At 60.4% G+C, this 22,600-nt stretch overlaps 11 protein-coding genes across 12 annotated transcripts; 5 read left to right on the top strand and 6 right to left on the bottom strand.

Moving 5' to 3' along the window:
* Positions 1 to 233: 233 nt before the first annotated feature.
* Positions 234 to 1,291, top strand: SPAC644.13c (Protein YIP4; the record flags this gene model as incomplete). Its single annotated transcript, XM_062775813.1, has 7 exons — positions 234 to 274; positions 314 to 569; positions 606 to 685; positions 733 to 796; positions 834 to 937; positions 975 to 1,111; positions 1,150 to 1,291. The coding sequence occupies 7 exons, from the start codon at positions 234 to 236 to the stop codon at positions 1,260 to 1,262; spliced, it is 795 nt and encodes a 264-aa protein (XP_062631797.1). The 3' UTR covers positions 1,263 to 1,291.
* Positions 1,264 to 4,101, bottom strand: LOC62_07G009255 (uncharacterized protein). Of its 2 annotated transcripts, XM_062775811.1 has the most exons (12): positions 3,917 to 4,101; positions 3,784 to 3,850; positions 3,357 to 3,727; positions 3,166 to 3,305; positions 3,003 to 3,127; positions 2,818 to 2,958; positions 2,433 to 2,771; positions 2,283 to 2,398; positions 2,218 to 2,246; positions 2,104 to 2,179; positions 1,940 to 2,065; positions 1,264 to 1,902 (listed from the first exon to the last, which is right to left on the bottom strand). In XM_062775811.1, exons 1-12 carry the CDS (start codon positions 4,046 to 4,048, stop codon positions 1,354 to 1,356), a joined length of 2,211 nt encoding a protein of 736 aa, XP_062631796.1. In that variant the 5' UTR covers positions 4,049 to 4,101; the 3' UTR covers positions 1,264 to 1,353. The 2 variants fall into 2 exon arrangements, with proteins under 2 accessions (XP_062631796.1, XP_062631795.1); XM_062775812.1 differs by having other exon boundaries at positions 3,166 to 3,727.
* Positions 4,102 to 4,270: 169 nt separating this feature from the next.
* Positions 4,271 to 5,175, top strand: TMA22 (Translation machinery-associated protein 22). The gene is made up of 4 exons (XM_062775810.1): positions 4,271 to 4,468; positions 4,570 to 4,700; positions 4,774 to 4,965; positions 5,007 to 5,175. Exons 1-4 carry the CDS (start codon positions 4,309 to 4,311, stop codon positions 5,109 to 5,111), a joined length of 588 nt encoding a protein of 195 aa, XP_062631794.1. The 5' UTR covers positions 4,271 to 4,308; the 3' UTR covers positions 5,112 to 5,175.
* Positions 5,176 to 5,218: 43 nt separating this feature from the next.
* On the bottom strand, positions 5,219 to 6,672 carry PYR3 (Dihydroorotase). Its single transcript, XM_062775809.1, has 5 exons — positions 6,563 to 6,672; positions 6,437 to 6,524; positions 6,193 to 6,352; positions 6,003 to 6,148; positions 5,219 to 5,963 (listed from the first exon to the last, which is right to left on the bottom strand). The coding sequence occupies exons 1-5, from the start codon at positions 6,667 to 6,669 to the stop codon at positions 5,331 to 5,333; spliced, it is 1,134 nt and encodes a 377-aa protein (XP_062631793.1). The 5' UTR covers positions 6,670 to 6,672; the 3' UTR covers positions 5,219 to 5,330.
* A 971-nt stretch (positions 6,673 to 7,643) lies between these two features.
* Positions 7,644 to 10,299, bottom strand: LOC62_07G009252 (uncharacterized protein). Its single transcript, XM_062775808.1, has 3 exons — positions 8,847 to 10,299; positions 8,433 to 8,602; positions 7,644 to 8,335 (listed from the first exon to the last, which is right to left on the bottom strand). The coding sequence occupies exons 1-3, from the start codon at positions 8,913 to 8,915 to the stop codon at positions 7,933 to 7,935; spliced, it is 642 nt and encodes a 213-aa protein (XP_062631792.1). The 5' UTR covers positions 8,916 to 10,299; the 3' UTR covers positions 7,644 to 7,932.
* A 1,581-nt stretch (positions 10,300 to 11,880) lies between these two features.
* On the bottom strand, positions 11,881 to 12,384 carry LOC62_07G009251 (uncharacterized protein; the record flags this gene model as incomplete). The annotated part of the gene is made up of 1 exon (XM_062775807.1): positions 11,881 to 12,384. One exon carries the CDS (start codon positions 12,382 to 12,384, stop codon positions 11,881 to 11,883), a length of 504 nt encoding a protein of 167 aa, XP_062631791.1.
* Positions 12,385 to 12,670: 286 nt separating this feature from the next.
* Positions 12,671 to 13,967, top strand: ESF2 (Pre-rRNA-processing protein ESF2). The gene is made up of 4 exons (XM_062775806.1): positions 12,671 to 13,051; positions 13,103 to 13,265; positions 13,316 to 13,386; positions 13,532 to 13,967. Exons 1-4 carry the CDS (start codon positions 12,694 to 12,696, stop codon positions 13,810 to 13,812), a joined length of 873 nt encoding a protein of 290 aa, XP_062631790.1. The 5' UTR covers positions 12,671 to 12,693; the 3' UTR covers positions 13,813 to 13,967.
* A 10-nt stretch (positions 13,968 to 13,977) lies between these two features.
* On the bottom strand, positions 13,978 to 15,475 carry ISU1 (Iron sulfur cluster assembly protein 1, mitochondrial). Its single transcript, XM_062775805.1, has 5 exons — positions 15,129 to 15,475; positions 15,008 to 15,075; positions 14,845 to 14,970; positions 14,651 to 14,739; positions 13,978 to 14,612 (listed from the first exon to the last, which is right to left on the bottom strand). The coding sequence occupies exons 1-5, from the start codon at positions 15,359 to 15,361 to the stop codon at positions 14,565 to 14,567; spliced, it is 564 nt and encodes a 187-aa protein (XP_062631789.1). The 5' UTR covers positions 15,362 to 15,475; the 3' UTR covers positions 13,978 to 14,564.
* A 375-nt stretch (positions 15,476 to 15,850) lies between these two features.
* CAB5 (Dephospho-CoA kinase CAB5) lies at positions 15,851 to 17,321 on the top strand. The gene is made up of 4 exons (XM_062775804.1): positions 15,851 to 15,915; positions 15,952 to 15,981; positions 16,029 to 16,401; positions 16,899 to 17,321. Exons 1-4 carry the CDS (start codon positions 15,909 to 15,911, stop codon positions 17,302 to 17,304), a joined length of 816 nt encoding a protein of 271 aa, XP_062631788.1. The 5' UTR covers positions 15,851 to 15,908; the 3' UTR covers positions 17,305 to 17,321.
* A 1,282-nt stretch (positions 17,322 to 18,603) lies between these two features.
* Positions 18,604 to 20,610, top strand: SPAC1B2.03c (Putative elongation of fatty acids protein 1). The gene is made up of 7 exons (XM_062775803.1): positions 18,604 to 19,063; positions 19,375 to 19,473; positions 19,510 to 19,573; positions 19,626 to 19,790; positions 19,838 to 19,924; positions 19,977 to 20,046; positions 20,090 to 20,610. The coding sequence occupies exons 1-7, from the start codon at positions 18,828 to 18,830 to the stop codon at positions 20,284 to 20,286; spliced, it is 918 nt and encodes a 305-aa protein (XP_062631787.1). The 5' UTR covers positions 18,604 to 18,827; the 3' UTR covers positions 20,287 to 20,610.
* A 10-nt stretch (positions 20,611 to 20,620) lies between these two features.
* Positions 20,621 to 22,142, bottom strand: PGAP3 (Post-GPI attachment to proteins factor 3; the record flags this gene model as incomplete). Its single annotated transcript, XM_062775802.1, has 2 exons — positions 21,328 to 22,142; positions 20,621 to 21,225 (listed from the first exon to the last, which is right to left on the bottom strand). Exons 1-2 carry the CDS (start codon positions 21,881 to 21,883, stop codon positions 20,621 to 20,623), a joined length of 1,161 nt encoding a protein of 386 aa, XP_062631786.1. The 5' UTR covers positions 21,884 to 22,142.
* Positions 22,143 to 22,600: the final 458 nt, after the last annotated feature.

Below are 22,600 nucleotides of genomic sequence, written 5' to 3'. Positions count from 1 at the left end.
GTGGGTGGGTGCACAGTAACGAGCGGTGCGGTGCGCCGAGCGGTGGGTGGACTCCTATGACGTTGTCCCATTATCAAGGGCATTAGGCGGGGGCAGACAACGCACGCCTAACTACCCTCCACCCACTCAACCCGCCCATTGCCTCCCTCCACCCTCCACGCGTAAGTGGCTGCCAGACGCCCAAGCAAGCGTCATTGCTGCACTGTCCATCGTCCACAACAACTACACTCACAATGTCGTACGCGGCCGTCCCCTCAAACGACCACCAGATAATGTAAGCTGCGCGACGCACAACCCCGCTCACCACCCGCAGCCAGGCAGACGACGACGACCTCGACGACCTGAGCTTCGCCCCGAAGCCAGTCACCGAGGACCCGCCGCTCGCCGGCCCCTCGTCGTCGTCGTCTTCGGCGTCGGCGGCGCGCGCGCCCGGCCTCGGCCAGTCGGGCGTGAGCGGCCGTATTGGGTCCACTGCTGCGTCGGAGCGCGTCACGGGCTGGGGCGGCGTGCGCATCGAGAAGCGCTTCACGGGCGAGTCGACGCTCGACGAGCCCGTCAGCGCGACTATTGTGGGTGGCCGGCCTGCAAGGGCGAGCTGACGCCAGATGCGCGACCTCCGCTCCATCTACACCAAGCTGCTGCAGGTGCTGTACCCACCAAAAGGCGGCCACTCGCAGGCTCTCAGGTGGGTGCTCAGCTGACGCGTCCGGCCGGATCGAGCTGACCTCGCAGGGACTGGGACCTCTGGGGACCCCTCGTCATCTGCCTCTCTCTCGCCATCACCCTGTCCATCGACGTGAGTGACAACTCTGACAAGTCTGACACGCGCCCAGTCACCAGCAGAGCAACACATGCAGGTCTTCTCCCTCGTCATCTCGCTCGTCACTGTTGGATCCGTCGTCGTGACCTTCAACTCCAAGTTGTTAGGCGGCAAAGTGTGAGCTGCGTTGTCCGTAGCCTTAGCTCACCCCCAGGTCATTCTTCCAGAGCCTGTGCGTTCTCGGATACGCTCTCGGCCCGCTTCTCCTCGCTTCTATTGTCGCGCTTGTCCTGCACAAGCTATATGTCAGAGTGCCGGTCGCGCTGGTGTGCTGGGTCTGGAGTGTCTGGGGTAAGCGACCATTTACGACTCGCAATACTGACACCCAGCCTCGATGAACTTCTTCAACGGTACGGGACTGCCATCAAACAGAGTCTGGCTTGCAGTCTACCCCATATGTCTCTTCTTCTTCGTCCTCGCCTGGATGATCATGATCCAATGACGCGCCGACGGCAGATGCATGCTGTGTTGACATAGGCCAACATGATAAGGAGTTCTATGACAGATGGGGAGTGTTGAGAGGCTGTGATACATTATGGCTCATCCAAGTCCACAAGAAGAGACGACGACTTGCGAGCTGCGGCAGGTACCGCAGCAGGAGGAGGGGCGGCGGCTGGGGCAGCGGCTGTTGGCGTTTCAACCTCCGGAGCCGCAGAATCACCGTCCTCGATGTCCATCGCGTCACTGGCGGCATGACCAGAGACCGATGCGTCGGTGCTGCTGTCCAACGTATCCAGGGTATCCAGAGTGTCGAGCGTGTCCGCCTGTGAAGCGTTCAAAGTTGGTGTATCCATCTCACTGTTGGCAACGTCCGTGGGGGCGAGCAGCGGCGAGTCGCTTTCTGGCGAAGGGCTCAACTCGTACGCCTCGTGTGGTCTTGGACCATCCCGAGAATAGATCAGAAGGGCAGGGCCGCCGTCGGTGAACAACCCGGTGTTGTCATTCTTGATAGCCTCAAAGTTTGTAAGAGTAGCCTCGTAGTCCTGGACCTTCCACCATTCGCCATTGTTTTTGACGTAGGTGTACAGGTGACGCCCTGGTGTAGTGAAACCGTCATGCCAGAGAATCGCCCGAAGAGAGTACTAGGCTGTCAGCAGCTTCCAGTCAGCTGCAACCCACCTTGTGCTGGTTCTTCTCGGGGTCATTGGTGTTGAAGACGCCGCCCTTTACGGCTTGCTCGCGCTCCTTGACCTGTTCCTGCAGCTCTTCCAGTCGTAGCTTCATCACCTCTGAGATGCGCTCGAGCTGCGAGGTGTCAACGCTGTTCAAGTATCAAAACGCACCTTTGCTGTCAGTTCGGCGCGAGACGCCGCCTGAACGTCGTCAGATGATGGTGACGACTTCAGATGGCTGATCAACCTGAGGCGTAAGCATGAGAGCCGGTCAGGTGTACTCACGTCTTGATGGCATCGGGGACAGCATTGCCCTGGCGGGTCAGCGCGGCATCAGGCTTTGTACCCACCCTAAACGAAGTCAAGTTCTCAATCTCCTCCTTCAATCGTCTCAACTCGCCCTGTACGATGCCCTGCTCGGCACGCGACTGAGTGGCCCACCGTACGTTTTGCGTGAGATAGCGATCTGACAGTCAGCGCCGATACCACCCAAAACTCACCCAGCGTCACATGCTCGTCCCACTGCCAAGGTGCCACAATGAGGCCGGGCGTGCGTCTCAGGTTGACAAACACCACATCCGCAAGGTAGTGGATACTCTGTTCTGGCGTGTCTGGCGACCAGACGATGCTTGCAAGTTGGTCGTGGATGTTGGAAGGACCTGACCGCGTTCGTTCAAAGTCGACGTGTAATGCGCGATGAGGCTGCATATTCAGACGAGTGCTCAGCACCTGTTCTGGCCTTCGGAAATAGTCTGCCAGCGAGTCGTCGAGGTCGATAAGAGGCGACGCCTTTTCAGCAGAAAGGGTGAAGAGAGTGGACAGGTTCGTCAGCCACCCATCTGAGTAGGAGGTTAGCTTTGCTCCTGTCTGTCGGCAAAAGCGTACCACAGATCTCACGCCACGGTGGGAGTGACTCGGTATAGAGGTCCCAGGACTTGAGGATACTCTGCACATCCTCATTGACGTCGACATAGGTTTCGTCGGCCGTCTCTTGCAGCTTGAGGACTCGCTTGAGGTGATGGAGGTCTGAGAAAGTTAATGCGGCTGCGTAGATGGACCTCAAGACTTACCCTCCATATCATCGTCCTTCCCACTGATAACGGAAAACACATCGCGGATCTGGGGAACAGCAGCGATGGCTTGAAGGACGTAGGCGCTGTATGATGGCATGGAGGTGGTGATGTACACGGCGGGCCTAACGGTGTGAGTAACATGCGTTTGGCAACCACTCACGCTCCTGGAGCCCGGGCAGTCTGAGGAGGGAAGTCGTCGTTTCCAGCCGAACCAACAGAGTGCAGGCTGGCTGACATCATGGACTCTTGGATTGCTCGCTGGATGTCCTCCTCCTCCTTGTTGGCCTGGGCCGTAGAGGTCTGACTGTCAGCAAGACTTTGGCCGGCCATGCTACTCGGCATGAGACTCACAACCCCCGAGAGAGGCACAAGGGACAGCTTGCCATCAAGGTCGTCCTTGTTGCTCGGACCAAAGGCGAGGCGTTCGACCTCATCGTCGTCGTTATCCAAGCGGCGGGGAGAAGGCGGCGGCGCCGACGCGCGCACACTGCGCTCTCGCTCGCTACGGTCCTCTACGGCGCTCGGCGTCTGCTGGGAGAGCTCGATGGCCTTGCGCAGGCTGTCGTCCTCGATCGTGGTGTACGGCTGCACTGCATTGTTCCGGAAAGGGTTCTTGCTCTGGAAAGGATTGTTGCTCTGCAGGATCGGCCGCGGAGGCGGCGCCGTGTACGAGACGGGGTATTCGTCGGTCGTAAAGGGAGTGACGGTGACCGAGCCGTCGTCTGGAACGTCAGCCCGAGCTCTCCTATCCACGCCTCCGCTGGCACTCTGTACCCACCGACAGCAGACGACGACTCAGACTCGTAGTAAAGCGGCACGTCGGCCTCTGGCGACGGTGGTCTCCACTGTGGTTGTGTCAGCGTGCGTTTCAACCACGCTGAAGAACCAGCGCGTGTGCCGCCCCGGCTCACCGTCTCGCCGTCGCCAAAGACCCAGTTGACGGCCGCGTCAACAGACTGGTATCGCAGCGCGGCCTCGTGGGCACGTGCAGGGTCGACGCCCATGTCTATGAGCGCGCTGCGCACAGTCTGGTTTGCCGACATTGCTGCTGGGGGCGCGGCGTGGTCTTGTTGCTGTTGAGTGCAAGAGAGGAGAATGAGCGACGACACGAGTGTAATGTTATCGCGCGCGACGCATCCATCATCGTCATTCAACTTGGCACAGTGACGTTGTGGCAACCACGACGGCGCGTCAATTTGATCCCGTCAAGACACGAGATTTCGGTCGCATCAAGGACATTACTCGCCTTGACGAACTCTGCTACACATCTACCTTGTCCATCTCACAAATAACAAGTCTAACAATGTCCGTCGCTGGCCCCTCGACCAAGCCTGTACAGGCCTACTACTGCTCGGTGTGCACCCTCCCGACCGAGTACTGCGAGTTTGGACCCTCAGTGTCCAAGTGCAAGACGACGCTCGAGGAGGCCGACAAGGCCGAGTTTGAGCGCATCTGGGGCGAGGGTGAGTGTCGTGGGGACGAGGGGGTTGTAGTTGCCTCATTGTGGACATTGGGCAGATGTGGTTCCCTCCAATCGCGGCATCTTCGCTAACCACCCTCCCAGGCGCGCTCGCTGCCCGTATCGGCACGCTCTCGGTCGAGAAGAACGAGAAGATCGAGGCGGACGCCGCCAAGGCCGAGCAGAAGGCTGCGAAGAAGGCCGCTGCTGAAGCCAAGCTCAAGGGGTCAACAAAGGTGGGTTGGAGTGGTGCTAGCTGTATGGCGCGGCCGCTCGAGCTATCCCTCCGACCTCGCTTACACCTCCCAGATCATCATCAAGCGGGAAGAACGCACCAAGCGCAAGGTGCTCACGCACATCCAGGGCCTCGAGCTCTTCGGAGTCGACCTGAAAAAGGCCGCAAAGCTGTTTGCGTCCAAGTTTGCGACGGGTTCGAGTGTGAGCAAGAACCCGCAGGGACAGGACGAGATTGTGGTGCAGGGCGATGTTGGAGACGAAGTTGTGAGTTGGCGGAGGTGTGGTCGCCCGTGCTAACTCCACAGGTCGAGATGCTCAAGCAGCAGGTCGGAGTGCTCAAGGGTGCACCGGGAGACCAGGTCTCGCGCGTCGAGGCCAAGAAGAAGAAGGAGCCCGAGGCGGAGGCTTGAGGTGTTGGTGTCGATGTCTAACCATATCCTAATAGACGTATCTTCATTGCATGTCGATCGAGAGCAGCTGCCGAGGCGTTTTCGCCTACTGACCGTACAGTTCTCCTCAAGCTCACAACCGATGCATATTAAACAACTCCAACTCTCAATGCGTTTTGATGTCTACCAAGAGGCTCCCTCCCTCCTCCTCAACCCTGCAGCTTCCACATACCTCCCCGTCTAGTTGACAATCTCCCAGCCGAGCTCTTTGCCGGCCCAGAAGGGAACCACCTCGATGCCCTCGGCACCGTCGAGGCGCGCAGGAACCTTGACGGCAGTGGCAGGGCGGCGGAGCGTGAGCTCGTCCCCAGCCTTCGCAGGGACCTTGTAGAAGGCACGGCCGTGCTCGGAAACGTAGCCAGCGAGCTTGTCAAGGGCGCCAAACGACTCGAGCAGGGTAGCGACAAGGGGAACGAGGTAAGGCGACGTGTAGCAGCCGGCAGCGCACGCGTGGAGCTCGCCCGATTCCGAGATTGAGGGGGCCTTGGAGGCGCTGGGGTGGGGAGCCGAGTCGGAGCCAAGGAAGAACTTGGGGTTGCCGCTCTTGATGGCGTCCTGAAGAGCCTTGCGGTCCTTGGGCTCCTTGGCGAGGGGCTTGCAGAAGTGGTGGGGCTGGGGGGCGACCGTGTCGATCGTGAGCCACAGGTGGTGGGCAGTGATGGTGGCCGCGACGTTGGCGGGGAGCGACTTGACGCACTCGACAGCCTCGGAGGTCGTGACGTGCTCGAGGACGATGCGAAGCTTAGGGAAGTCGGCCGCGAGCTTGCGGAGGTGCTCGAGGAAGTGCTTCTCGGCGTTGAGGATGGAGATGTTCTGGGATGTGAGTGGGTGAACATAGCGTACAAAACCCACCTTCTCGTCGTCCGAGGGTACCTCACCGTGGAGGTTGAGGACGAGGCCCTCCTCCTCCATGGCCTTGAAGACGGGGTAGTAGACGCCATAGTCTTCGATACCCGACGACGAGTTGGTCGTGACGCCACGGGGGTACGACTTGACGCCTGGGCCATAAGCGAGGGTTGCGACACCACACCGCCGCACTCACCGCTGATGCCGGCCTTGGCGGCCTTGCGGATCTCCTCGGGCGTGACCTCGGGGTGGAGGTAGAGGGTCATGAGGAACTCGGTCTTGGGTGCGATGCGCTCCAGGTCCTTCTTGTACGCGAGGACGGCCTCGGTCTTGGTGAGAGGAGGGACGAGGTTGGGCTGGGGGAGGTGTGAGTCTGTGCGGGTATAGCAGCGGGCATGGGTAGCAGAGGCGGCTTTACCGCTCCCACCACGACCACTCACCATGATGTACGCGGTGCGGATACCGCCCTGCGCGACGTGCGGGGTGACGAGCTCGCTCATGGCGCCCTGGCGCACATGGACGTGAAAGCTGGTTGGTGAGCGGGGGAAGTGACAAGGCAGACCTACTCGGCAGGCGAGGGGAGGGTGATCTGCGAGGGGCCGGACATGATTGTGCGTCTGGTAGCGATGTGTGTTGGGGTTGAGAGTCGAAGCGCAGCAGCGAGTCGTTGCATAAGTTGGATGCAACAAGTCCAAGTGCGATGGTGGTCAATCTTTTGCAGTGAGCGCCGGTGGAGGCCCTTAGTCGTTGCCGGAGAGCGGAGGGATCTGGCGGGACCAAATCCACGTGCTAGCCATGTGTACTCCACGTGGATCAAAATGCTCCGAGAACAGACCCAAAACGCTCCGAGGCTCCGATCACTCAAAGGGCCCCCATGCAATCGTCCTCCGGTCGCTCAGTCTCACGTCATGCTCAAGCGTTGGAAGCTTGTTTGTTTTGCGCATCAATTGTCTCACCAGGAGCAACCTTTCTCGCTTCCAACTCTGTTCGCCGTCTGTCTCATCGTAGCGCAGGTTCTGCGCGTTCTGCACATCCTCGGGGGATTTTTCTGAACATTCTTCTGTAAAGTCATGGGGATCTTGACAGATCTCACTGGTGATATCCAAACATGCGGAACCTTCGCGGCTGCCAGACCTCGGGTGATTGACGACTACGAGAGAGGGAGACGACGACGACGACAAAGCACCCGCAGTCGACGCCGCTGCTTGCCACCACGCATCACGCGCCCTGTCACTCACTGCTAACGTGCGTGAGGGATCGCGGGAGGGCACTTTTGGGTCGGCAGCAATGTTTCTAGCACGATTCCCCCTGTGTCTGTTTTAATTAGGCAGAGCGGTGAGGGGAATTGTGCCAAGTGTCCGCAAGCTTCAGCCAAGGGGGTAGAGTGACCCGACAGACGCGCAGTCGGCGAACTCACGCGCGTGTTTGTTTCAACGGGCTGCAATCGCGGCGTTCCTCGGCATGCCCTTATGCTTGTCACACTGGCCGCTGTGTTGCCACTGCATGACCGCTGCTGGCCCCACCCATTGCACCTTGTGTGCACAGCAATGGCTCTTGGCCAAGCATGCCACCAGGCCACCAGACGCCGCAACCCTATTCCCCCCAGTCGGACACAAACAAGTCGTTGCCCGCTACCGTCCGCAGCACTGTCGCATTACCAGAATGCATTCCCTTGTACTACACGGGTCTAAAAGATACACTATAGCGCCGGTAAAACCAGAGCGATGGGGTATTGGGTCATTCGGTCGTTCAGAAGGCGTGATGTATGTGTGTATGTGTGGTGTGTCTGTAAATCCTGAAACAAGGATGTGTGAGACGGCCGTCGTCGAGGTACGTCGTGGGACGCGTGTTGCACCAGACGGGCACGGCAATGCTATGCGCTCGAGCCTGCTCGAGCATGTTTTATGCAAAGCTGCAGGCAGTCGACAGCTCTATGCTATGCTGGAGGCGGCGTGGCGCGCGACAAAGCGCGTGGTCGTCGTCCCTTGCCTCGTGGCTTGCTACTGGCCGAGGTCATCGCTCCGTTGAAAATCGACTTGCGGACGACGCCGTTGGCATCGACGCTGTTGCCAGACGCCGATGATGACGAGCGAGACGCGCGCATGACACCGCCGGGAGGTGACGAGTCGGGGCGAGAAGGTGAGGGCGACGACGTCCGGCTGGACAGTGGGCTCGGGGATGCCGATGTGTTGGTGTCGGGGCCTGGTGGAGCACCGAGCCCTAGGTCTGCGGGGTTGAGTGCCGACAGGGCCAAGCCTGGTGGTGGTCCTGATGACGAGGTCGCTCGCGATGTAAAGCTGAGCGAGCTGCGGCGGGCCTCATCGATAGGGCGCATGTGGCTGCGGTGGACGGGGCGGGAACGCCACAGCGTCAGCTATTATCCTGTCGGCGCCATGGGTGGCTTGTCCTGAGACGTGTGTGCGCGACTCGACTCACCTTCCGGCGACTCGAGAAATCTCAGTCATGCGAGCTCGTTGCTCTTCTGTCAAGCCGGCGCGTGGGGGACTGAAGCCCGCGTCCATGCTCATGGTGCCGTACCCTTCCTGTTGAGTGACTAGGCTGCGCTCCCGAAGGCGTGACGGGGCTACCAGAGTCTCCGTCTCGGACTGAGAGTATGTTAGCGGGGTGTTCGGTATGCATGACGTTGGGGAGCGTTTCGCTGGCCGTCGCGATCAAATCGCGCGTGCACACGACGCAAGTCGACACGCTCGCCGACGTGAATCACGTCGAGTCGCGCGTCGAGTCACGCAGTGTGACTGCTTATTTTGTGCCGTGGCAGATCGCCAACTTGGCCACAAAACGTCTTTCCCCACGACTCCCCACAATGTGACGTAAAAAGGCCACACTCACCGAGGCAACATCATGGCGGTCGTGTTCTCTGCTGCGAACACAGCAAGCAAAGATGTTGAGCCAGCCCATGGCCGGTCGAAGGTGTCGGCGCCGTAGTTGAGAGAGTTATTGAAAGGAGAAGTACAGATGTGGTTGAGAGAAATAGTCGTGGCGCAACCCACACAGGGAGGGGAGGGGGGTTGTGAGGGTTTGGGGTGTGGTGGTGGGCCTTGTTTCTCTGGGTACTACAGCTGCTGGGCTGCTTGGCCGCGAGGCGATGCTGGCTGCTGGGCTGCTGGTGCTGGGCTTGCACAGGGGACACTGTGTGTCTCGTTGGAATTCAACCTTTGGCTGGCGTGCCTGTTTGGTGGGTTGGTTACAGGCTAACACTCCAGGGTCACCCCAGGGGTTTGAAGGACGAGGACGCCAAAGTCGGTCACAGAGGTCAGGTGATCGCTGCTGGCGCAGTCGAAAATGCTTGGGACCTTCCCGAGGACCGACCGACGTAGACCGGTCTCTGCAGCGACGACCCGACCGACTAGACAAGCGGTGGGTGGGCGACCGACCCGTGTGGCCGTAGTCGCTGCTGCTGCAAACGGGGTTGCGGCCAACGGGCGTGGTTGGCCTCAAGTGTGGCAAGAGGTGCAAGCGACGGTGGCGAGGAGTGAGGGGGAGCTTTGTTTACGCAACGAAACGGGGGCTATGATATATAACCAGGAACGGAACCTTGGTTGCTGTGGGCAGGGGGAACCTGCAACAACGCAACGATGAGGGGGGAGCACGCCAGCGTGGCTGGTTGCGGCGGCGGTGAGGTACTGGTCGACAAGCAGCAGTAGAGCAGCAGCAGTAGGGCCACTGCACGTGACTGATCTCAAATGCGTTGTCGGAAGGCGCGAGATGGACGACGAGCTCTCTCTACGATGGCGACGAAATGGTCGACCTGTCCCCGTCGTCGAGAGGCACGATGTGATAGGTGTGCGACAACAAGGCGAGCTGGGCTCGGGTGGTAATTCTATCCTGGGAGAGGATGATGAAACGTGCGTCGTTGTTGCCGAGCTTGCGTCGACGATGCCTTTTGACTCGGTCTCGAACAGCCCAGTCGGTGGCTGGACGGTATATGTGGAATGAGTATGAGTGGGGGACGATTGCTGCGTTGTTCGCCGTTTTCTGCAAGTGACAAGAAGCCACCCCTAAATGCAGAGCGACTGCCGAGCACCTTGTGAAAGTGGGAGCTGTAGGCGTGGCCTCTTTTGTTGAGGCCCAAAGTCTTGGGTACCAGAGTTGGTAGTGGTGGTGGTGGCGTGGCGGCGGCGCTGGGCGTCGACACAACCGTTTGAACCTGAATCCCGTCGTGTTCGTGGGAATGGGTACCGCTTGCACCCTTCTCCAACGGGCAGATATATGGTAACTAGGAAACTGGGTGCCGACGGAGCACGAGCAGGAGTAGGAGGAGGTCTCGCGTGGGGGATGCGTTTCGACGGCGGAGACAAGGTGGACGATACAGACAGCTCCATGCGAATCTAGACCTCGCTCGAGGTAGATGATTATCTCAGCCAAGTCTCATAACTCGCGGCCCTGGATGGTCGCAATGTTTGCCCTCTCCCTACCTCGGGTGGGCATTCCTCGTCGTCATGGTCTTCTCGCAGCAGCAGCAGCCCACGCACGCATTGTACGTCCCAGCATCATACCCAGCTCATCAACGCTGCCGTCACCACTGCCACATGCCTTGGCAGGGATGCCGCTGCCGTGCCGCCAAGCCGGCCGTGGGGCACGCTTTAGCTCGGGGTTCTTTGGGTTAAGCGTCATATGAAAGGCGCCAACGATCTTGGATCTGCGAGGGACAACAGCAAGTTTTCTTGCCGTTTACGGGCGGGCAAGGCATTCCCGCAAGCATTCCAAGGCCAAGCAATGCAATACTTGTGGGGCCGGCATAAAGCAGCCGCAGGCGCGCAGACCATGTGACATGTTATCGCTGTGCACGGCGTATGAGCCATTGAATGGTGCATCAGTCACCAGACCAGGTCGAGCATGACGTGCTTCCCGGGTGGGCCAAAGATGGAACCCATCTGAGCGGCTCCAGATGACCTCATGCAGCACCTTGTTACCAAGGTCCCTCACCCTCACTCCACAACCCCTGGGTATCCGTACCACTGCAAGTAAATTGCGGGCACACCCTGACGGGCTGCCGGTGGAGCGCGTCGTGTGTACTGCTCTACATGCTTCCGCCTTTCTCTTCTTCGGCCGAGCAGTGTCTCCGCTCTCGTGCAATAGAATGACGCGCGCGCGCGCGATTTCGAGCAGCTCGCGACCAGGCTGCCTTTGCGCCGCTCTACGAGCCTCGTGTCGGGCGGAGTAGACAGACGCTGCTTCGGCTCCTCCGTTCTACGTCGAGACTGTGGCGCGGACCACTAGTTGCCGGCACCGGCAATGGTCTGGACATCGGTATCCAACACGCCAAGAATGGCGTAAGAATGCTGCATCCTGCCCACCTGCAATGGAGCTCATCGCGTGTCGGTCGTGTGGCCAGCAGTAGCTCATCACCATCACGAGAGATCAGCGGCCCGGGTGACGTCGTGAAGACCGCGGTGACACTCCCGCCTCTGAGCTCATCGGCGCAGGTCCACACTGGGCGGCCAACTAGCAGTGTGACGTCGGGCCAGCAACTACTTCCTCCTATCTCCGCAACCCTTCGGCCTAGAAAACAATTCACTCATGACATTACAACAAAGGTACAGGTGGGCATGGCACCATAGAGGACACGGGCGGCGCTGACGTCGAGCCAGCGCTACTTCTCTATTGGGGGGTCCGAGAACAAGCGGCATTGAGTATAAGCGGAGCCGAGTAGAACGCGAGGTCGACGATTCCGAGTGGTGGAGAGGCTGGTGACGCACCGCGCCGCACCCTCGTCTCCGTGGAAACCGGATACCAAGACGGAGACGATCGCGACGGACGCGTTGGAGCCACCTCGATGACGGTGCGAGGTAGCGCCGGCCTTGGCGCCCTCGGCCGACCCGGTCCGACCGAAGCATATCATCGGCCCCGACACTTGCTCTTCTCACTTGGCCTCCTTGTTCCCCTCCGTCTTGAAGCCGTAGTAGTCACCAACGCGTCGCGTCGCGTACGGCAGGAACTGGCGGCCGGCCTCGCCCTCGCGGATGGACCGCGCGTGCTCGCGGCCGTCGAACACGACCTCGCCAACGCCCTCGGTGAGGAGGCTGGCGACGTCGTCTTGGGGCAATTCGACAGTCTTGACGAGGTCCATGAGGCCGAGCAGCTCGCCGAGGTCGTCGATGAGCGCTGCCTCGGCGCTCGAGCCGGCCGGTGGCGGGTCCAGGGCGGACAGGGTATGCAGCTTGGCCAGCATCTCTGGGGACGGCGGCGCGCGCGGGATAGATGGGATCGGCGCAGGCTGTGGGTGTGTGGGCAGTCCGAGCGCCGTGACGGCCACGTTTGGTGTCAAGGGGTCGAAGGTCGTGCTCGCCGAGACGGAGAACGGTCGTGTGAGGTAAGCCGACCGGGAAGTCTTCAGCACGCGGGCTGCAGTTGTGGCGAGGCGCATGGTGCGAGTGGATGTGAGGGTGGGTACGGGCTGCGTAGCTTGGCCGCAGTGATGCTGAAGTTGAGGAGCTGCTGGTGTTGCTTTGTGAGGCAACGTGAAGAGTGAGATGCAAGACGTGTCCGTGATGCGATTGATTGATTGCGATTGCGACTCGGCCAGTGGTGGCGAATGGCGCGACAAGGGGCGATAGGGCGAGTGGAGGCCACGTGGATTTGATCCCGCCGGGTCGATCGTTCAAAAGTTGAACTGGCGCTGCTGTTCAACAACATTGACATCTTGCGACTGACGCAACACAATCACACACGCACCATGCCCGCAGATATCAAGAAGAGGAAGCGCACCGAGGTCGCTGAAGAGGCAGACGTGTCGCTCGAGTTATCAGCCCTGGCGCAGGGAGCCGAGGAGGAGCATGAGGACGAGGACGAGGAGGCCGCCGACGACATCGACGGCGACGAAGACAAGGACGACCCGCCGGAGAGCTCGTCGGCAGCCGCTGCTCGCACAAAGGATGCGGCCAAATCGAAAAAGTCGAAATCCAAGTCCAAGACGCCGGCCAAGGGCATCGTCTTCATCTCGCGCGTGCCGCCCGGCATGACGCCGTCCAAGATCCGCCACCTCATGTCGCGCTGGGGCGAGGTGCAGCGGGTGTACGCGCAGGCCAAGGACGGTGAGTCGGGTGGTGTGGCCCCGCGTCTAGACTTGTGCTGACAGCGCCCAGCGGCGACGGGCTACAACCCCAACCACGCCAAGGAGAAGAAGCAGAAGAAGCACCAGTCTGCCAACTTTACCGAGGCGTGGGTCGAGTTTGAGGACAAGAGCATCGCCAAGATGGTCGCCAAGATGCTTAATGCGCAAGTGATCGGCGGGAAGAAGGGTGACCGGTGGGTGTGGTCGTGGCCCGCCGTTGTCCGCAATCAACTGACGGCCCCAGCTGGCGCGACGACATCTGGACGATGCGATACCTGTCTGGCTTCAAGTGGGAGATGCTGGGCGAGCAGATGGGTGAGTGGGCGAGGGCGCGGGCGTGGCGTTGGAGATCGGTGCTGTGGCGGGTGATAGGCGTGCGGCAGATGGTAGACGCTGTTGGACCGCCACGCTGCTATTGCTACTTCGGCACCCCCTCAACGGCAGCTAACACACTCGCTAGCCTACGAGCGCCAGGTGCACCAGTCGCGCCTTCGCGCCGAGATCACGCGCGCCAAGGCCGACCAGAACGAGTACCTCAAGAACGTCGAGCTCGCGCGCGTGCTCAAGAAGCGCGAGGAGAAGCGCGCCGCCGCACCCGCCCCGGCCGCCGGCGAGCCAAAGCCTGCCGCCGTCGTAAACGAAAAGGCAAAGCGGTCGTACAGGCAGCGCCAGGTCGCGGACCGCGCGCACGGCCTCGAGGCAAAGGGCATGGACAGTGTCCTGGGGAGTATTTTCGGGTAGTGGCGTGTTCGTTTGTGTACCATGGCATTGTTATGGCATTGTGTGTATTGAGATGCCTCCTGACCGGCCGGCGCGTCGTCGGCCGGAGCACAGACCGGACGCCATCGACGACGTCGTCGGCCCGGCACGTTCTCGTCTACCTCGGCACCACCTCGTTGCCCGCCCGTGCTGACTACGCCTCACGCGGGCTGCGTTCGCTTTCCTCGTCGCTGTCCGCATCACTCTCGCACAGGCCGAGCGGCTGGTCCGTGACGCGTTGTCATGTCCTCGAAGGGGCGTCCGTCCCTCCTCCCTCACACACCCCCGCCCAGTTACTAACCGCTGGCGTGATCCGGTCGGTGCATCGATCCCCACCCGCCCCCGCGCTCGGCTCGCAAATTTCCCGTCAATCAGGCGTAACCGGCGCGCTTCTGTTGACACGGCTGCAATCGAGACAAGAAACGAGTGCAGGCAAGCCACCGCGTCGCCACTGACATCTACGGCCAGCTGCCCGCCTCCCCGTTCCCCGTACACGCAACACGCATCTGCATCGATGCAAACAAAGCTGTCATATGAGTGGGACCTCTCTCTGGTGGGATCCACGCACTCCCTACTCGCTCATCCGCCGAGTTCTGTTCGTCGGTCGCCTCGGCTCGCTCACCGTACGACACGCACGCCGGTGGCACACTTAAATTCTGTGGTTTTTGCTACACTTCTCGCGCGACCCTCTGCTGTTCCCCCGATCGCGAGATACTAGGAATGCAACGCCGCGTTTAGGCGTGGGCGGCCTGGGCCTGTGGTTGCGAGGCGGCGGACGCGGCCTGGTGAGGTCAGCCCAAGTTCACGGCAGACTACACACCTGAGCCTGAGCGAGGCGCTTGGCACGCTTCTGCTGGTAGTCCTTGATGGCAGACTTGATCGCGTCCTCGGCGAGGAGCGAGCAGTGGACTATGCAGGGTTAGCTCGTCTCATCGACTCAATCTCGCCCGATGCTCTCGGCCGGCGGCTCGGAGCCGCCAACTCGAGGAGCCTCTTGGGCACAGGCCGACTCACGCTTGACAGGAGGAAGCGAAAGCTCCTTGGCGATGACAGTGTTCTTGACCTGAGCAGCCTCGTCAAGGGTCATGCCCTTGACGTACTCGGTGATGTAGGAAGACGAGGCGATGGCGGAGCCGCAGCCTGACAGGTTAGCACATGCGAATTCCCCTGCACCTACCAAACGTCTTGAACTTGGTATCAATGATCTTTCCGTCGCCGTCGACACGAATCTGCAGCTTCATGACACTGGGAATGTTAGGACTGGTCTTGTCGGCGGAACTACGCCGCAATCTACTTACTCTCCGCAGGCGGGGGCACCGACGAGACCAGTTCCGACGTCCTCGTCGGTCTTGTTCATGTTTCCGACATTACGGGGGTTCTCGTAGTGGTCAATGACCTTCTCGTGGTACGAGCGGCGCTGGGGAACGGCCACGGTGACGCGAGCCGCTGCGCGGGGGGCGGCGCGGAGGGTCGGCCGTGCGAGGGACGACGAGGCGAGGGGAGCGGCGGCACGGAGGGCGTTGCGGAACATTGTGATGATGCTTGTTGTTTTATGAGATGAGTGTGAGTGAAGTTGATATACAAGAGTTGTTGTTGTCAAGGAGGGACGATGATCAGTCCGAGATGTGATGAGTGAGACTTTGGCGAGAGGCGACGAAGTGAGAGTGTGCGGCAGCCCGCTTGTGTCACCGCCCATCGGGTGGGAAGCCTGCGACGGAAGCATTCCTGCTCCCCCCCCCATCCGTCACCCCTTCCTGGGTGGCGACGGGATCAAAATTCGGGGGTAGCGGACTTGTACGGGCGTGGCAAATGGTGTGATGGCTGGCCAATCCCATATCTGATAAGTGATGCAATAGACCCGGTAGGCCCGAGCCGTGCGTGAGTCGGCAGGTGGAGGCCACGTGGAAATTTTATCCAGTCCCCTCATCTAGTTTGGTGCGTCATAGCCGCTCGCCTCAGCATCACGGTTAACGCAGACGCACCGATGACCGGGGTGGACACTGACACGGACAAGACACGAGTGACCATCCTCTCTATCACATTATACCATTCTCACTCTCAGCTCAGATTAGCCCGCAATGCTCGGTACGCACCGCGTCACCCCCCGTACTGACACCCCAGTAATCGGCCTCACAGGCGGCATCGGGACAGGTACGTCGACACCGGCCCGACCTACCCTCCAGTTGCTGATAGCCCAGGCAAATCCACCGTCTCGCGTCTGCTATCAACAAAACACAACCTGCCAATCATTGACGCCGATGTCCTCGCGCGCGACGTCATTGCGCCTGGCACGAGCGGCTACGACCTCGTCGTGAAGCACTTTGGGGCGGACCGAGTCGTGATGTCGGACGGAGTGAGCCTCGACCGCGCAGCAATCGGCGACATTGTGTTCAAGGACCCAGAAGAGCGCAAGTGGATCAACGGCGTCGTTCACCCCCGTGTCCGCAAGGCCATGGTTCAGCAGATTCTCAAGTACTGGATCAGGGGCGAGTGGGCCGTCGTCCTCGACGTCCCTCTCCTCATCGAGGCCGGCCTCTGGAAGTGGGTGGGCGAGATTGTCGTCGTCTATGTGTGAGTCTCCATTCCTTGTCTATTCTTGGGCTTCCTAGGCCGCGAGTTAATCACCGGGCAACCCGAGGATGCGTCAAGCATCGAGGATAAGCCGCCGAGGAGGGCTGCCGAGCTACAGCAGCCGGGTTGTGAAGCTACCCTGCTCTTCCATACCTGCTTATCTGCTTCCTGCTCGCGACTCCAGAGTCATGGTAGTAAGGTCTCGGCCTTGCCACATAAGGCGACACCTCGTTTCATTCCGCAAGCTCTTGCTACACGCGTCACCGCGCGCGTCGTGGTCACTGGTGGAATGGCAAGGTGACGCGTGCCGGGGCCCAGCCTCGAACCGGCGCCCTGATCCACAGGACGGTGGTCGTCCATGCTTGATCGGCACGCCCGATAAGGGATCTCCCAGCCGTCAGTGACGACGTCCGGCGTTGTGGCATGGTGACGTCGAGGTGTTGCCGCTCAACGTCCTCCATTTTTCTTTGTCTCGAGTACCCACTGACATTCCACAGTAGCGAAAAACTCCAGCTTCAGCGCATTCTGGACCGCCCTTCGAACCCGCCTCTCACCGAAGAGCAAGCCAAGGCGCGCATGGCCTCGCAGATGCCCCTGGCCACCAAGTTGACCTATGCCACTTCGGTACTGGACAACAGCGGAACTCTGGCCGACCTCGAGGTCCAGGTCGACCGCGCTGTCGCCAAGTGGAAGGACGGACAGGGCGGCTCCAGTGGATGGTGGTGGCGCCTGTGCTGGCTCGTCCCTCCTGTTGGATTGGCGGCGGCGTGGATCTGCCTGCTTCGCACTTGGTGGAGGTCTCGCCAGCCCGCTCGCAGGCGGAGTCGAGGCGAGACTGACGGGCGGGGGGAGAGGATTGAGATGAGTGACCTGCGCAAGCGCAAGGGCGGCGCGAGGTTGTAGGGGGAGGGGGGTGTAGGGGCATGCAAGATTGGAGAGACGCCAGGCGCGGGCAACAGTAAACTGATAACGCGGCAGGCCGTCCCTTCACCTTCACAGATGCGGCAACGACAGCGGCACTACAGCCGTGAACAAGGCGCAGAGGTCCAAGTAGAGCGTGCACGGATCTCGAGCAACAAACGTGACCCACATGAAGTGCACTTCTTTCGAGGCCAACACAATTCTGTCAACAATTGATCCACTTGACCGCTTAACAACAGCCGGAGGATCGATGGGCAAGCCATGGATAAGGGCCACAAGGTCACCCACGGAGGACCCATGCCGATAATCTTTCCATTGCCCAAGCACGCCGTCGATCGCCGCCGAACCCGGGCCTGAGGCTTTGCCAGAAGCGACACACACACACCGAGGAGAACATGTGAGCCGTCTTGGCCTTCGTCGGTGGCGCCTGTGAGTGACCATGGCGGGCCCCGGCGGCCCTCTGCCCGACATTCGCGGCCGCTTGGCGCCGGCGTATGTATCGTATCGCTGCAGTCTCTCTGCGCTGGGCTTCTGGAGCCAGGTCGGACAAATAGAGCCCAGCAGAAAAATATCGGTGACTTGGGAGGGATAGGGACGAATGAGGTCATCTGGCTTACGCCCGGGCGACGCGTTTGAACAATGATCCTGCAGACAGGTCGGTCGGAGGTGCAACCGCCGCGCTCTGTTTTGCTCCGCCTGACCGAAGGGCTGCTGGGTGCTGGGTGACACACGTGATGGGCCGCCCGCCGCCAACAGCCGCCGTGCCGCCGCCGCCGCCGCCGTGTTGTCAGTGGGAGCAAGGGACTTGTGGGTTGAGAGCCCCTTGGCGCCACGGTAAGCCGAATTGCCCCTTTTAGTAACAATCCCACAGGGCGTCAGGCAGCGATCGCTCAAAACGGGGCGTGAGCGCGTCGGGGCAGTGATTATGTAACGGGCGAGTTTGGGCGCGTTGGCGCGTGCTTTGAAAATTCGACGTGGATGGACCGAGGTGGATGAGGGAGGCAGGAGGAAGAGTGCCGTGCGCTGTCTGGCTGGCTGCTGGAAGGGAGGGGACTGCCGCTGCCCCCCCCCCCTCCCCCCCTCTGGCCCCTTGTGCCCGGTTAGCTTGCTTGCTTGGATCCGTCAGGCAAGACCTTTGGTCGCCCTTTGAGCCGTATGCATCAGACGCGTCGCCCAACCGGACGTGGCCTCTTTGGAGGGCGGCGTCTACAAGCCGCGTCGACGAGGTCCACGACGCCCCCTCCGCCTTGCTGCCCCCCTCTCCCCCCCCCCGGTATTGGAGCCTTTCCCTGCCTCACACACATACACCACACAAACCCATTTAGTGTGGTGGACGCTCCAGCAGCTAGACTATACTTTTTGCTTGCAATCCAAAGACCCAAGGTCTGATTTGTTTTTCCTCGTCTACTCTAATCCTCCCCTTCTTCCCTCTTCTTCCTCCTCCTCTCGCAGACCTCTTTCCTCCTCCCTCTTTCCTCCTCCTCTTCACTTTCCTTTCAGCCGCCATGTCTGCAGTCGACAAGTGCCCCTTCTTCAAATGCCCCGCCTTCCAGCTCCAGGACGGCGGTGGCCCCGTCATCACCACCATCAAGACGGTCTGGAAGCACGCTGGCCTCCCCAACCCTCCCAAGCAGTTTGTCGAGTGGATCCCGGGCCAGACCCCCCTCTCGACCAACAAGACTGTCCTCGTCGCCGTCGTGACCTACCTCGCCGTCATCTTTGGCGGCCGCGAGCTCATGCGGTAAGTGACGCGACACGGCCGAGGAACTTGACGTGGCGACGCGTGCCCATTCGATGGAGCGGCTCTGCATCCTCCATTGCAAGAGCTTGAGATTCCCGCATAGCCGGGACTGGGGCACGAAACGTGATTTCGCCCTCCTCTCTACCGATCTATTCGGGGTTGGGCTAGTCCCGGCTAGCCGTGGTTGATGCCATCCGGCACGATCGACGTTCAGAAGACCAACGCGGTGGGACCTGGGACCCGTTCTCATGGCCCATCCGACTTGCTCGAGCCGCTATTGATGAGTGTAACTGTGACTGACGCGTCGACAGTAACCGCCAGCCTTTCAAGCTCAAGTTCCTCTTCCAGCTCCACAACGTCTTCCTTTCGTCCGGCTCGCTCCTCCTCCTCGCCCTCATCCTTGAGCAGATGTGAGTTTGGCCTCGACACGACTGTGCTGACCCCAGCGTCCCCCTTTACTGGAAGCACGGTTTCTACTGGTCCATTTGCAACCCCGCTGCCTTCACCAAGGTGCGTAGAGGGCGTGAAGGGCATTCGCCGGCGCTCTGCTGACCTGCTGCAGACTCTGACGACCTACTACATCATCAACTACTACTTCAAGTACATTGAGCTCATTGACACTGTCTTCCTTGTCCTCAAGAAGAAGCCCCTCGCCTTCCTCCACGTCTTCCACCACTCGGCTACCGCTGTCCTCTGCTACACTCAGCTCGAGGGCGAGACGTCGGTTGTGAGTGCCTTGGGAATCTGTCGGCAGAGTGGAGCTAACCGGCTCAGCAATGGGTTGTCATCGGCCTCAACCTCTGGGTCCACGTTATCATGTACTACTACTACTACGCTACCGCCGGTGGTGCCAAGATCTGGGTAAGCGCGCCTAGGAGCTCCGACAGGTGGACTGCTCGCTGACACGTCATAGTGGAAGAAGTACCTCACCACCCTCCAGATCACCCAGTTCGTCATTGACCTCTTCATTGTCTACTACTGCAGTGCGTATGGCCGCGCAGCGATGGAGTGCCACTGACTCTCCAGCCACCAACCACTTCTTCTTCAAGTGGGGCATCAACCTCCCCTGGGTCACCGACTGCACTGGCGGTGAGGGAGCTGCCGTCTTCGGCTGTGGTCTCCTCACCAGCTACCTCTTCCTCTTCATTGCCTTCTACCGCAACACCTACAAGAAGGGTGCTGCCGCCAAGGCCGCTAAGGCCGGTGCCGCCAAGTCGAAGTAAGCCGCTTACTCTCGCCGGTGCGGTAGCTGCCGCTGCAGCCCGGCTTGCAGAGAAGCGCGGAACGCGGTGGATATGATTCTGGCTAGCCAGAACCTTTACCTCGCGCGCGGCGTCTCAAGGCCACCATATAGAATGGCTGCGAGCCGTGTGCGTGGAGGTCTGCACATCTTTCTTCCCTCCCTCCTCCCTCTACCCCATTCTCACTCCCCCCATCCCGTTACGCGGCCTAAGATCCTCTCAACATCTTCTCTCCCACCAAGGCTCTTAGACGAACGTATCGTTAACGCATCCATACCCACGTTATTAGGAACGATGCAACACTGCATTAATAACTCTAGTCTGAGCTCTTGTCTCCGTGAACGCGGGAGGACAATGGCCCAAGGAGGCCTCCGTCCAGCTCGTTTGCGTCTGCGCACATGTACTTCCACCACCACTCTCCCAATGGAATGGTTGCAAAGTGCCAGAGGGCATGGGCGTCAAGCACGCGGTAGAATGGCGCAAAGTCGAGAACCTCAAAGGCCATTGCCGCCATTGTGAGGCCAACGAGAATGGCCGGAATGTTGGCGTGGGCGGGTCGACGACTGGCCAGGGCGTTGCGCGGCGGGTATGGCTCTGGCCAGGCGATCAGAGTCTCGTTGATGGAAATGGTTGGTAGCGCGACATATAACGACAGGGTCCAGATGAGCCACAGCACGTTGTGGATCATGCCGAGCACAATGGCGACGCCGACATGGTAGCCATAGGGAAAGTGGGAGAAGCTGAGGACGTAGATGAAGTGCCAGAGGACAAAGACGGCGACGGCGCCAGAGATCGGGTACACCAATGGGGAGATGGTCTTGGGGGTGACAATGCCAAAGATGCGCACAATGGCATAAAGCAGGGTAGCGGCAATGGTGATCATGGCCGAGAAGTAGTCGAGACGCTCAGTGATTGGAGTATCTGTTGGGTCGGATCAGCGCTTGTGGAAGGCGCCAACTGGCGCTCGCCGGGGCAACGGGCATACCGCCGGTCGTCGCTGCTCCCACTGACTCCACGACTCACCCCTCGCGTGGAACACTGTGGACCACAACCACGTGTTGATCTGGATATACGCCAAGGTCTCGAGCCATGGACGGAGATTGTTGTCGGGGCGGACGGTTTTGCGCACGCGCTGCAGGCCGCGGTAGTGGACCCAGAGGTTGCCCAGCGACGCGATCACGCTGAGGGGCTCCTGGATAGGCCCGAGACGGTAGAATGCCCACTTGCCAAAGAATTGGTGGTAGTACTCTCTTCCCGCGTCGGCCTCGTTGGTGAGCCGGTGGGCACAGTGGTAGTTGCAGTTGTCGATACACGACCAGCCGAATAGCCGCAAGTAGAGCGGGATCAGCGGGCTGTGAGGCTCGCACTGGGAGACTTCGCAGAGATTGGAGCAGAGGTGGAAGCTCGAGTGACGATCGCCGGATGAGGCTGCAGCGGGGACCGCAGCAAGAGTGAGAGCGAGGACAGCCCATGTCGCGAGCTTGAGGGCGTGAAGGCCGCGGCACGATGGTGGTGGTCGGTTTGAGCGTACTGCTTCGGGCAATGGCGCCAACGCCAGTCGGTTGACAGCGGACGACATGGTCGCTGGTATCGGCGTGATGTGCTGACAATGTCAGTCGAACAAGTTGTGGCCGTGGGATTTGTTTGGTTTGCGGTGGGTGTCTGCGGGGGCGTCGATGACGATGACGATTTAAGTACCCGACAAGACTTGGTAGGGCCCGGGGTGTGTGTGTGTACGTGTGGGTTTGTTTGTGCGCTGCGGTGCGATGGGCTTGAGGATGCGGCTGAAACTGGGCGACAAGGGATATCAATTAACGTGCGGTCGAGAGCAAGAGTAGATGTGTAGTGTAGTGTGCAATGTGAGAGAGTGGGAGATGCAAGAGGGGGACGACTGACGACTGGCTGGTGGGAGACGACTACCAACGTTATTCCTGACCCTTGTTGATGTTTGCCAGCGGCTGCCTGTTTGCCTTTAAGCCCCCCTCGCCTCGTGTCTGCCCCCTCACGACCACCCAAGAAGGGCAGTTTGAGGGGCCAAGACTTTTGCAATCCTGGAAACTGATGCTTCATACCTAGGGGTCGGTCCGCCGTCGTCGCCCACCTATCTACAGCCGCGGCGCGGACATGGCGGCGGCAGTGGCCGGACAGACCGCCGAGGCCAGTGCCGCGCGCGGCGTGAGCAACCGTCAGATGATGCGCACATGGCCCGCTCTCTCCCCCTCCGCGCCTGTCACCGCCGTCGCCGCTGCCGCCGCCGACGTTGCCCGACGCTGTTGTCGTGCTGTACATGCCATCC

The sequence above is a fragment of the Vanrija pseudolonga genome, chromosome 7, assembly GCF_020906515.1.
Source record: "Vanrija pseudolonga chromosome 7, complete sequence".
In the NCBI taxonomy this organism is placed as follows: Eukaryota; Fungi; Basidiomycota; class Tremellomycetes; order Trichosporonales; family Trichosporonaceae; genus Vanrija; species Vanrija pseudolonga.
The sequence above is the reverse complement of the archived record's forward strand: the minus strand, read 5'-3'. Positions and strand labels throughout refer to the sequence as shown.